This window comes from Gopherus flavomarginatus, chromosome 5 (genome assembly GCF_025201925.1).
Source record: "Gopherus flavomarginatus isolate rGopFla2 chromosome 5, rGopFla2.mat.asm, whole genome shotgun sequence".
NCBI lineage: Eukaryota > Metazoa > Chordata > Testudines > Testudinidae > Gopherus > Gopherus flavomarginatus.
This window is the reverse complement of record NC_066621.1, coordinates 95077226-95090270: the sequence shown is the minus strand read 5'-3', so window position 1 is coordinate 95090270 and position 13045 is coordinate 95077226. Positions and strand designations below refer to the sequence as shown.

Below are 13045 nucleotides of genomic sequence, written 5' to 3'. Positions count from 1 at the left end.
CCTAAGTTAGTTCCCCATCTACTGCACCGCACTGCTGCGTACGGAATGGGAGTGAGAGCAGTTGTAGTTGCAGTAGTTCCATGTTGGTGGTGATTCAGGATCCTCCTCTGTGGTCTATTGACTTCAAACCAGAGATGCAACAGCCCCTTTGGCAAGGGAGGAAAGAGGAGGTACGGAGAGACTGAGCAAACAGGTACATGTGTGTGTTCTTCCTGTCAGTGTCAGACTCAGGACTCACAGTTTGTCAGTCCACTCTGTTTTATTAGCACAGCGCTCTGTTAATACACCCAGATCATGTGAGTGCCATGCAAGACCCACACTACCTTATTTTATACAGATAAAAAGGGTGCAAACTTAACAAGAGGACAAAGAAAGCAGAACTGACAAGTTTACCTGAGGCTAGACATACATATTTAATTTCCTTACTAACTTTTACCGTAATGTTCCACCATTAGCTTGTGGACTCATTGTTTATGCCTTAATGTTTCTTTTCCTGACACCTGTATTTCAACATGCCTTATTTCTGCTTAAAGGTACATACAGCATTTCTTTAATCCGTTCTATTTTTACAATATAATTCATTCTACTTTCACGTTCCTCAGGGTCTTCTACAAGGTGAAAAGCCGCAGTGCTCACATGAAGAGCCACGCGGAACAGGAGAAGAAGGCAGCAGCATTGAAACAGCGAGAGAAAGAGGAGGCGGCGGCGGCGGCAGCAGCGCAGCGGGAGGAGAGCAGTGACGAGGGGAGCAGCAGCAGTGACAGCAGTGGCAGTGGCTGCTCGGATGAGGATGGGGAGATTTAGCCGTAGCCCAGGGAAAGTCGAGGGAGTAGCAAGGCTGGACCCCACCTCTCTCTCGGTGTGTTTGCCTCCATTCCTGCACTTTCCTTATCTGGACTGAGTTATACTAGGCTTCTGTCCATTGCTACCATTTCCTCATCCCACATTCTGCACCTCACCCTGCCAGTATAGACTGAGCCAAATCAGTGGATAAAGAGATTTGTGTGAACTTGGATATTCTTTTTTACAAATCAGATTTCTATTTTATTTATAAAGGCACCTGAGGTACGTAATAGAACAATGTCATCAGGAGTGGAATTCAGTTCTCCTGTGGATCAGTCAGGGCTTTCTCCTTATGCTTGCCAAGAATCATGGCAATGAGACTCTTGAGTATAAAGGCTTCCAGACCTGAGCAAGAAAAAGATGCTCTGCCCTGATACTGTCTGCATCTAGTTACTGTGATACCAGTGTTTTGTAGTGATTTCCTTCCATAGAAAATTGCCTGTCACTGCCCTTCCCGTCTTCCTCTCCAAGTGCTATCTAGGCTCTTAGCAAGTTCTGTGGAATATGAGACATAGCCTTGATCACTGTATGACAGAAGTGTGAGGGGGAGGAGTGAAGAACAATCCACCCCAGCCCTCTCCTCTGAGAAGAGATTTCTATTTTCCTGTAGCAAGGGGGAATGCCTGATATTTCCTGTGCCATTAAGAGCTCAGCAGAGGACATATAGCATCCTGTGAGATAAGAGTAGCCACAAACCTAAAAGATCTGGCCACACTGTGTACAGGAAAGGAAGTAGTTATTGGGTCACTTTTTAGAAGAATTTGCCTCCTCACAAGTGTGATTTGAAAGGCCTCTAACGATCACATCTGGCTTTAACTCATTGCAAAAGGGAGCAAGGTTGTTAATGAGACTTGACCCAAGACACAGCTTTTGCACTGTGCATACCTCACAGAGATGGGAAGGGTGGACTTGGTTCTCTTTCCTAGGCTTCTTTACTCCCTTCCACAAAGGGCCATTATGCAGGAGGATGCCCATTTTCCATTTACCCATCCCTTTAAATGGCCACCTACAAGAGTTGCACTGAAGAAGCTGTGTGTCTTTCCATTCATTCCTTCGCAGATGTGATTGGACAGCACAGAATGCTGGGCTATCCCATCATGGCCCCCTTACCAGTGAAATGTAGACTCTTCATGCAGAGCTGGCATTAACATGGCCCCATTAGCCAAAAGTCTAGGCAGCTAGGCCTAGTATTCAAGCAAAGTGTTAAGAGAAAGCAAAAATAGGTCAGCTGAATGCTAAAATTGCACAGAATTTGTCTGTACGTACATATATAGTGTTCACATACCTTTATTGCATAAAACTAAAGAATCCAGTGTAGTTGCAGCTGTGTCAGTCCCAGGATATTCGACAAGGTGGGTGAGGTTCTATCTTGTATTGGACCAACTTCTGTTGGTGAGAGAGAGAAGCTTTCAAACGGGGGTGCAGTATGCAGTACCAGCAAGAGATTTTTATTGGGTATGAGGTACTGGAAACACTTGGGGCAACACATCCCCCCAGTGGATGAAGCTGCACTCTGCTCCTTAAAGGAGCAGAACGCAGCTAGGGAGGACATTCACTCTTTATATGGCTTTAACAGCACAATACAAAGTTTGTTAGCATATATATTGTGCTGTTAGATTGATCAGGAGTTTTCAAGAGAGGAGGGATGCAGGGACAAAAGGTGTTTCTGATTCTGTTGCTCCCCATTGGCCTGAATTATCCATGACAGCCACACTGCATCACATCAAGTCCAAATCATTAGAGAAATGCCTCTGCTTGCACTGACCAGTGGATGTTTGGATTCTGATGTCAGCCCAGTTCTGAAGCCTGATGGGAATCGGGTGTTGTCCCCAGTATACACAGAATTCCTTTTTGCAGCCAAATTAGTCTAACATTCATTTTGCTAACTGGAACTGGCGCAGCAAAACAAAGAAAACAAATGCCTTATTTTCCAACTTTGTGGGTGAGAGAAATATAAGTGCTATATAATGCTGGACACTTACAGCCTTAAACGAGGTGCCTCAGGAATTTGACAAGAACTCTGCTGAAAATATGTTTGTCATCTTAGCAATGGAGCTAAGACTTATCACACATTTGTCCATCTTTATTTAAAATGAAGCTCCTTCTGATCAGACAGCTCAGGCATTGTCAGTTTCACCCAGAACAATTTACAAACTTGGAACCAGTCCTGTAAACCCTTTAATCATTTGATCAATCCCATTAAAGATAATGGGACTATTTGCGGGACTATGGACCACGTTTGTGGGCTGGTAAAAGTTTCAGGAGTCTGTTCTGTTCCTATAAAGGAAGTTGAATCCCCCATTGAAATGCAATGTTTGGGTACCATAAAGCAGTTAAATTTTGTCTTTTAATAAATCATACATGGGCTGAAATGGCTCCTTACCCAACTCCTGTATTCCATATAAACAAACTGAATACTACATATTTGGGGGAAGAGTGAGTAGTTAAACATGTTTGAATATACAAAGGTGGGGGGGGGGTATCAGAAGGGATGGGAAGAGCGTGGAAGCCCTGGGCTTGGGGTGGGGACGAGTCACTTAGGGAGGTCATGTGTTCTCCCCCCCCTTGTGTCCCTCTCATGAGTGCTGTATTGACAAGAAATTATTTCTGTTTGCACCACTGCTTTCGAGCCATTCAGAGCTCTTCTTTTTCTGAAGAGCACTGTGTGGGTCAAAAGCTTGTCTCTCTTGCCAACAGAAGTTGGCCCAATACAAGAATACAAGTACCTCACCCACCTAGTCCAGTTGTTTCCTTGTGCTGCATCCATTGCAGAAGAGTAACTGGCTCCTTTCATGGTCTCTGCCCTTCATTATAAGTATAGGGAGAAGAAATGGGGAGCTCGTCAGGAGCCAGTGAGAATAACTGAAGAGGCAAATTGGATTTAGTGGCAACAACACCCTGCAGTGAAGCATCCGTAGTACTGTAAAGCATTTGTACATGCAGGCAGCCAGTTCTCTCTCCTGCCTCCAGAGAAACATCATGTGCTGATATTTATGTTGCACTTAACTGCATGAGCCAAGAGCTTTAGTTAGTAATGCAATGTTTAAATGTGGCAGTGAATTGCCAGTTTTCTGGTGCCAGTGCAATGCACATCAGATCCACGTGCAGTTCAGTAATGGCATCTGGTGGTCAGATGAGTTACTGTAATTGCCTGTGCATTCCTGAGCAGTGCTGCTTGGCTAGTTCCAGTAGATGACAGCAGGCGGTCCCTGATCTGGCTGACTTGCAATAGGCTCTCCAAGCTGCTGGATAAGTTTCAGATAAGAATGCCTTTGTGCTTGTTCAACTACAATTTAATATAGGTCAGATTCTAGCCTGCCACCTGCCTCAAATTAAGTCCTCAAGCCATGTATTTGGTACCCTACTCTTTAAGCTGTTCATCTTTGCACAGCTCCTTTCCCTTAGTTAGAGAGGCTTTTTCCTTTATAATAAATATAAATATTGTTAATTGGCTACTATTTTTTAAATGTTACTCTTTTTAACTAACAAGAAATGCTCCCTCTTTCCACTTGCATATTTAGCTTCTGTAACTTGCCTGGGCCTAAGCCAATGCCAGTTTGGGAGTCAGAAAGCTGGCTTCCAGTCCAGAATCCAGATCTCCGTGTGCAATCATATAACAACCATTTGTCACTGTGTGAACTGGTCTGGACTGGAATGTGGAAGCAGATGGCCTGTCACCTGCTATTAATTTTTCATTAGCAAACTGCAGAGAACCAAAAGCAAATAATTTTCATGAGAAAAGCTCAAGCAACAAATCTTAAGAATTTAAATATTAATGATTAATAAAGAATATTTTCATTTGAAAATTGGGCACACTCTGCATGCTCTGTGCTATCCCAGCAGCACTGTAAATAACTGCACATTTGGAGTGCTGTGTCAAGGAGAGCAAAAAGTCAAGTAGCTGTGTATTATGTTCTACTCAAAATAAGTCACTTATGAATTCTTCACATCTGCTAATGGCCCATTTTCAGGGTTGGATGTAAATTCCAGTAAAAGGTTACAATGCAGTTAAGCCTTAAAATGGCAGTTCTTTCCAGAAGACTGGAAATCACTAATAAATACCAGACCCTGAGAATTAGAGAGCAAGGCAGCAGTTTAAAAAGCAAATAGGACAATTAGGTGCATTTTAAAAGGGATTGAAAATAATGCAGAACATATTAGACCATCATATTGAATGCCTGGAGTACTCTGTCCTGTTATAAAGTGGAGATCAAAAAGGCCCGGAAATAAGAAACAAAGATAAGTGGAGATACAGTTGGACTTACATGGGTGGAGAGAGTGAGCCGTCACTAGGATCATTGTGTTGGAGAGGAGGCTTGATTGAGGTATTGAAAATTATGAAAGTTATAAGGGGAAGCTTATAATAATAATAATTAATAAAGGAACAAGGGAGCAGTCCCTAAAATTCAAGGGCAGTGCAGTTAGAACAAATACAAAGAAATACTACAGCATGTAGCCACTCTGGAAATCATGGCGTCAAATACATGGGCAGGATTTCAGAAAGGGCTATATATTATCACAACCTCTAGAATTCTTAGCTAGGAAAACTAAGATACAGCTAATTAAATTGTATGGGTCAGAAAATGTTCTTTTGCTTTCCCAGTGAGAACAGTGCAGAGTTAGCTAGGTGAGTGGTTCTTTACCTTCCCCTGAAGCTAGGTAAAGATGCCAAACTAGATGAATCATTAATCTGCTCTGCTGTGGAAAATCCTCCATATAGGAGAGGGATTCTGGGACACACCATCTACTGTGCCCCCAAAATGCCTGTTCTCCCTTTCTGAACAGAAATTAAATACAGTTCTTTCTCTCTTACTCTCCTTCCCTGATTATGCCCTGAGTAACATGATTTAGTATTTTTAAAGTGCTCCCAAAGTGTGCTTGGTGCTTTAGAGAACAAATAAAGTCTAGTCACTGCCACGAAGAACTTAGTCTAGTTGCAGCTATGACATGATGATGGTAGCAGTCAGTCAGGAGGGGAAGGGGTGAGGAAGTACAGGGTGAAACAACCAGACCATGAAATTGCTCTATGCATTGACCTAGTCTTCCTTATGGGATTAATAGCAAGTTCTTTCACTGGTACTATGTACTTCTAGGAGCCAGTGGACTAGCTCCTTACTTAGATCTTCTTTACCTCTTTCTCTTATACCAGGGGACATCCATCTAGACATGGGCGCTGATTGATTTTGCTCTGTAGAGTTTTTTTTTTTTTTTTAAATGCACAAAATTAGTGGATTTATTAGATCTTAATGAATCAAGCATTGGTTGTGTTTTCATCCATGCAGATTTCTTCTCTCCTACCTTTTGCAGCTTGACAGACTGTTCTAATTCAGTGTGTGTGGAGGTGGAATAGGTAGAGTTAGTACATTGGGTGTGTGTTGCTTAACAGAGAGAGCCTTTTCTATGGGAACAAATGCAATGTTTCAACAAAATCCCCTTGTAGATTGCAATTCTGCATCTGTAAACATAGTGTACTAGCCTGTTCACTGTTGGACGTAAAGTGAGAATGTAAACCTACCTGCCATTTGACCGTATTTTAAACATTACCCATTTGAATCTACTAGACACTGGATGCCATTGAGATGTACTGACAGGGTGCGTGTGGGAAATCTTCTTGTTTGCCTTCCAGTACTTTTTCCTGGCTTTATAAGCACTCAGTGTTACACCTGCTGTCTGGTGTGATCTGCGTAGGGACAGCATTTCAGTTTTGTAGCAGTGTGTTTGTTTCTAGAGCTGTAGTTATGTAAGGAGAGATGCAAATCTACTGTAACTCTGGTATGTTGCAATTTAGCTGCAATTCCACATTTTTATTTATTCAGCACAGTTCTGTTTCAGGCTGGACTGAACAAGTAAAACTGTTCGGAGAGAACTTGGCTCTGAGCAAAATGTATCTCATGTCTACCGAGATGCTACAAAATAATTACAAACAAATGAAAAAGCCTACAGTGGCACATAGTGTTTTGAATGGCTATGCAGGGGTAAATATTTTTACTAGCGTGGCATTTGATAGCTAGAGACTAGTAGAAACACAGTTATATGACAGCAGGTAAAGGGTAACTGAAATCTGAACCTAAGGTCTCTGTTAAAAATATCTGTTCATCCCTATGATGATGCTGAAATGTGAAATTAAAGTTAGCGAACCAGATTTCTGGATGGCTGATCTTTATTTATTGACTTTAAGAATTTAAGTGGATGAAGCTTTTAGTTATAGTACACTAAGATTAAGAATAAAATGGCTGACACACAAAAACAAGTGTTTCCTAAGCCACACAGAATGCACCTTTTTACAAATGTCTCTGCCTGTTAGCTAGTGTGCCCATTCTACCCGTCACTGGTCTACAAAATCATAATGACATAAGTCTCTTGCTTTTAAAATACATATTGTGGGGATTACGTCTATAAATATCTGTTTCCTTTCAGTATTTGTCTGCAGCAGGAAAACTTGATATTATGTCAATGTTCTAGCCCCAGGATAGTGTCTTCTAAGTAAAGCTCTATAATTTACTGATTACTGCTGTCAGTTAAAAGCTAGAACATTTTCCCATGCACTCTTTTCCCTAACATGCCAACACAAACTGTATTCTCCTCCAGTGTACACTTCTGAAGTTTATTAAATTTGTCAGAGATTAGGAAGCAGTGTCCATACTGCCAGCTTTGTTTTGTATGAGTAGCGTGTTTTTTGTAAATTTTCCATTTGGGTTCAGCTGCTTCATTCACCCGCATTCTTTCCTGTGTCAGTTGTTGGGGGAAATACAAAATTCTAATCCCCAGCTGTCAAAAAATAAAAAAAATTCTTTCTCAAACAGGATTCCATCAACAGCTGAGCCTTGAAAATTCCAGCTCCTTAAGTTTGGGAAAAGGCATATATTTTTATAAAATGTAATTGCGTATTTTTAAAAACCTCTTTCCATGTTTGCTAGCTTCTCAAAGTGTATTATTTTCCCCTTGTAGCTTAATTTGATACAAATAGGTTTTTTGTGTGTGTTTTACCCTTTTTTGTTCTGATTTTACATTTGGTGATGTACTGTACAGGAACAGTCTCAGCCTTTGTAATTACTGTATAAATGCTTTATTATAAAAAGTATATTACTTTTATTTTAACAAATGAGCAGACACTGCCTTTCTGTGTGTTTGCTGCTTAGGGCACCTTTTACAAGACTGTTACATATTAAAATAGTGTACATATCTATATAAAATATTTACCTTTTTTTTGCTGTACAGTTGTGATAGACCAGACTGAATTTATTTTTTGTGCTCTTTTTATAAAATATTAATACACTAAAGGAAATCTTGCTGATGTGATGTAATGTACCCATGTAACTTATTTACTTAATGTCCCTCTGTATCTTTTTAAACCTTTTATTAAATAAGGTTTAAAAATAAGCTTTATAGCTGAAGTTTGTTGTTTTGGTTGACTATTTTAAGATAGACAGTGGAAAGGGCTGTATCTCAGCTGTTATGGTGTCTGAAGCATTCTTAAATGTGGTCCATGTAACAGAGACAACGGTTCTGGTTCATGTTACCAGTCTCCTTTTGCCTTGTATGATCTGTGATCCAAAAACACACAATAGCTCCTGCGAGTCCCAGTCACCCCAAGGAATCCTCAAGAGCTTGTCTCCATTTTTCTCTATATACCTTTTTCCCAAGACAACATATTGACCTGCAGCAACTTTGTCATATCCAGGAAAGCAATTAACAGTAAGAAATGTGTCTACAGTACTGCTTCTGAAGCAGCCAGAAGGCTTGCAGTAAAACAATTCAAAATGCAGTTCTTCAGGACAGACTGAACACCCTCCCAGCATGGGAGAGAAGGACCAAATTGGTTTCAGATTCTGTTTGGTTAACACCACACTGATCCTAGGAGTTTGCTGTTCTTTCCCACCCTTTTCAGAGATGCCAATTGTGGTATTCTAAATTTACAGTCTTTCAGGTTATGTATGCAAACTAGAAAGCCTAGTGCACACATTACAGAAGCCCGTGGAAAGTGGTTCCAGGTCAACTCCCAAGATGTAAATAAGTGATAGGATTCTACTTCTGGCATTACAAGCTCCTAAAACCACAGCTACATGCCAAGTGCTAGAGAAGATGAAATGGTGGTGGCTTGACTCCATTTCAGTGACAAGTGCCTGAAGTATGAAATCCAGGAAAGATCAGTAAATTGGTAGCATTGGAAAAAACATGCTAGAATAACTTCCTCCAACAGTCCTAGAACTAGCAGTAACACATCTCCCATGTTTGATGCTTGAGTGCACAGGATGCAGAAATACCCAGTTATTCCAGCTGCAAACTACATATTGCTCCATAATTTGCTTGTTTACATTAGTGTCAGGTTTGGGGTGGTTTTTTTTTTAACACTTCCATTTTGGCAATTAACCACATGGAAATAAACATGTTCTTTAATCCAGAAATTACATCATTATGTCTCTTTGAAGGAATTTGAGCTTTTTAAATTGATGAACCAGCACAGCTTTGCCTGTAGCTGGTGGTGTCTTAGCTGTGATGCCTAATAAATATAATTCCTGTGGCTTAAAAAATAGTTACTGTAGTTAGTTAGGTGGTTATATAGTAGGGTGACCAGATGGCCTGATTTTCAGGGACAGTCCTGATTTTTGGGTCCTTTTCTTATATAGGCTTCTATTACCCCTCACCCCTGTCCTGATTTTTCAAACTTGCTGTCTGGTCACCCTATTATATAGTGCTCATTGTTGATTTTAAATAGAATCAAGGCACTTAGATGCAGTGACAAAGTAACCAAAACAGGTGCATCACTAAAATTGGCCAAGCTGTGTTAGAAGAAGGGACAATGTAGATGGGATCTAAATGAGGGAAGCGTCTAATCAAGGGCAGCAGTTAAAGAAGCACAGGTAGTATTTTGTTTAACTGTTTTAGAGGGAACAGAATTGCTAATGATCGCAAAACAAAGTGCTTACTTAAACACTGGCTTTTTAAACAATATACTCAAAGTCTATGGGACATTTGTCAAAATTGGACCTACATTAGAATGGGCCCAGTGTCAGCCTTGAAAAGTAGACTCTGTAGCCCTGAAGTGGTTAAACCATGCAGATTTTTTATTTTGCTAAGTTTAGACCATTACAAAGGGCCATAGAGATCAAATTTTGAAGTCTCAAAATGGGACCCACTTCCTTTAAGAAAAGGAAACAACTGGTTAAAATCAACTATTCCCACTCTTTTCCCCACCTAATTTGTGTATTTTTCCATACTTAGGCTGGTTACTAAGGCCAGGGCTGTCCTTAAAAATGTTGTCAATCTAGTAATATTGGTTAATGACATTTTTATACCATCAACCCATAGTTTAGGAAGAGTTATACTGGCAAAAACATGCTTTTGCTAGTAGAGCTTAGTTCATTCCAGGAACTGGTATAAGTTGTGTCTTCAGTAGGACAATTTATTGCCATAGCTAGCCTAACAAACCTTTTCTAATGTAAACAAGACCTTGGAAGGAAATTTGTGGTAACGGGTAAGTATGAAGTTTGGCTTTGCAAGAGCCACTAAGGCAGTATTAACTTAAAGAAATATACCAAGGCTCTGTAAGCTTTCCTGACCATTTTACAATTGTTTCAGAATATTAAACAGAGGATTTTTCTGTGAGAGGGGAAGTGGTGATGGGCTAGTGGGACTGGGCCCAAGTCACATTGTCTATTACAAAAGGTAAAGGGATAAGGAGGATTAGGAGTAAAACCATTTTACTAAAGCCTTATGCTGTAAAGCTAGGACAGGGATGTGAGCAAAAATGGAGGATAAGATATAATGTTCTATACATTGTCCTTAAGCCAAACTATTGCTCATTATCACACACAACAGGGAGGCACTTTTTCTTTATAAAATAACATTTATTACTATTTATAAACACACTTCACAAAGTAATATTTAGAATTTATGCCTAAATAACTTAATACACAGCAAGTTTAACACTTTGGTCATGCTACAAAATTACTTATATATAAAAGATTACCAACAAACTAGGTGTTAAAACTGCTCTCCCACTTGGAGTTTGTTCTAGAAGTGGAGACTTCTCATGTCTGCACTGCAGCTGGATGCATGCTTCCCAGTGCAACCTAGGCAGCAGTGCTATCTTAGCTCATGCTAAAAATAGCAGTGCGCCTGTGCTGGCATGTGCAGTAGCTTGGGCTAGTCACAAGTACCCCTCATGTAACCTGAGTGAGCCACACGCAGACTGAGCACTGCGGCTTTAAGATCCTTTCTCATTCTCGCAACAGTTTTCAGCGTAATTACTGAATGCATTGGCTGCTTGGAGACTGACAATATGTTGGCAAGCATGGAAACACCCACCCATTTATTGACACTCCGCTTTAATGTAGCAAATTTCTATAAGAAGAAAAAAGTGGGGGGAGGCATGGGGAGAGGCCACCACGCTATGTTTGTGGGGGAGAGCAGGAATCCACATGGCTTGAGAATTTTACATGGGTGCTCTTTTCACCCATCATCAACTCACTAGGTGCTAGGTATCATAACAGATGTGGTGAGAAAATGAAGAGCAGAGAGTAAGGAAATCCTTTCAACACCCTGCTCTGCTAGGCCCAGATCCTGAAAGGTACTTAGGCTCCTAAATGGTAGGCCTATTCCTTACAGCTACATCTCTGCCATACTCGCCACCAACATCCAGTGCATAATTTTTAAAGTGCAAATCTTCTTTTAAAAAAAAATCAACCCCCTTCAATTTATTTTGCAAATGTAAAGTTTGATTTGTTCATAAGTGTAAGCATATACATTAGGCAAGGCAAGACTTTAGCTGGGCTTTCCTGCCAACTGTTAGGGGAAAAAAAATCAGATTTTGGTAAAAGCTTTTTCTGCTGACAATAAAGGAAACCCATTGGTGCATTCCTTAGCAAATGCTCTCAAATAAGTCGGACATTTCAGTTCTTGTCTTGTCAGAAAGGATGTTAATCTCCCTCCTGTCCCCACTCCAGCTAAATTACCATGTCACATTTATTACAGAATATATTTTGTGTTATAAAATGTACTTCAATATCAATGAGCTTGGATGCCTAACCCCATCAACAGTGAATTTTCATTGTATCCACAAGCAGCACAATTCTACCAACTCCTTAATGGCTGTAAGAGCTGCTCTTGGACTTTGCTGTACAGATACTGTTAATATTTAAGACAGAGGCAGCAGGAATTGCACTTTGTTCTGTAACCATCACCCTGGATTATCCTGCAAATCTTTACACTGTATCACTATTTTGTGCTAATCCCCTCTCTTGCACCTTTCTACTCTGTTCTCTAATGTTGCCGCTGCCTTGGGAAATTCTGCCTGTGTACTTGCACACTACAACGACGCAACATGGAGCTAAATGAACCAGCAGGACTGTGGGTAGCATCGGAAAGTGTTTTTTCATACCTGCCCTTCATCCACAAAAAAGGATGTTAAGAGGCTCTAGCTAGTTTAATGCCACTGGTGAATGCTTAACTAAAATGACAAAGCCAAATGGCTACTTCTGTGCCCACTTTCTGAGGATGGCCATACTCACAGGCTACATGATAGCATATTCTTCTGAAATGTGTATTAGAGCTATTGTCAATTGTTTGGAGTTGCTTTTTCCCCCTCCTTCCCACCTATTGCCAGAGTATACACTCTTGGTAGGAGAAGGAAAGCAGAGGGCAATAGCATTACATGACTACGCCAGAGGCAGCCTCAAAGCTCAGTGTGCCTGAGGTCATACTTCTCTGACAGAGTCACTTTTGCTAGCTGTGCTCTGGTCATGGCTCTGCAGCAAACAACCCAATCTGGAAGTGCTACGCAGACTCTAAAGGAATTACAGAAACTATAGTTAACCACCTCCTCCTACTAGCACTGAAGCTACACATGTGCAAACAGCTTCAGAATGTGTTACTTTAGGAAACCTGGACACAGAGACTTTTGAAGGGAATTCATTTCAGCAACTAGGAGTGAATCAATTCTAAAGTAGGTCCCCACTGACTGATGCTTTCCTTAAGAGATTACTTTGAAAATCCTCCTCAACTCTCCACAGGAGTCTGTAAAATATGTGAAGAGGACTGTTCCTACTTGGCAATTCCATTTGCTAGCAGTATTTAGTCAGATTTCATACTCACTCAAGCTTTTGCTTGTACCAAAAAATGCTAATATTTTAACTATAGTATTCAAGGACACAAATCTAACCTACTGTTCTTGTACACAGGAGTTGATGGCAGCAGAGGCTGA

At 40.7% G+C, this 13045-nt stretch overlaps 1 protein-coding gene across 9 annotated transcripts in view; it reads left to right on the top strand.

Moving 5' to 3' along the window:
* Window positions 1-2775, top strand: part of MIDEAS (mitotic deacetylase associated SANT domain protein) — an 86825-nt gene extending 84050 nt beyond the window's left edge. For all 9 annotated transcript variants that reach the window (XM_050956034.1, XM_050956033.1, XM_050956037.1 and 6 more), the window contains one exon: window positions 603-2775. In XM_050956034.1, the coding sequence (XP_050811991.1) occupies window positions 603-804 (202 nt within the window). In that variant the 3' untranslated portion in view covers window positions 805-2775. The remainder of the gene's footprint in view (window positions 1-602) is intronic.
* The last annotated feature ends 10270 nt before the right edge of the window (window positions 2776-13045 follow it).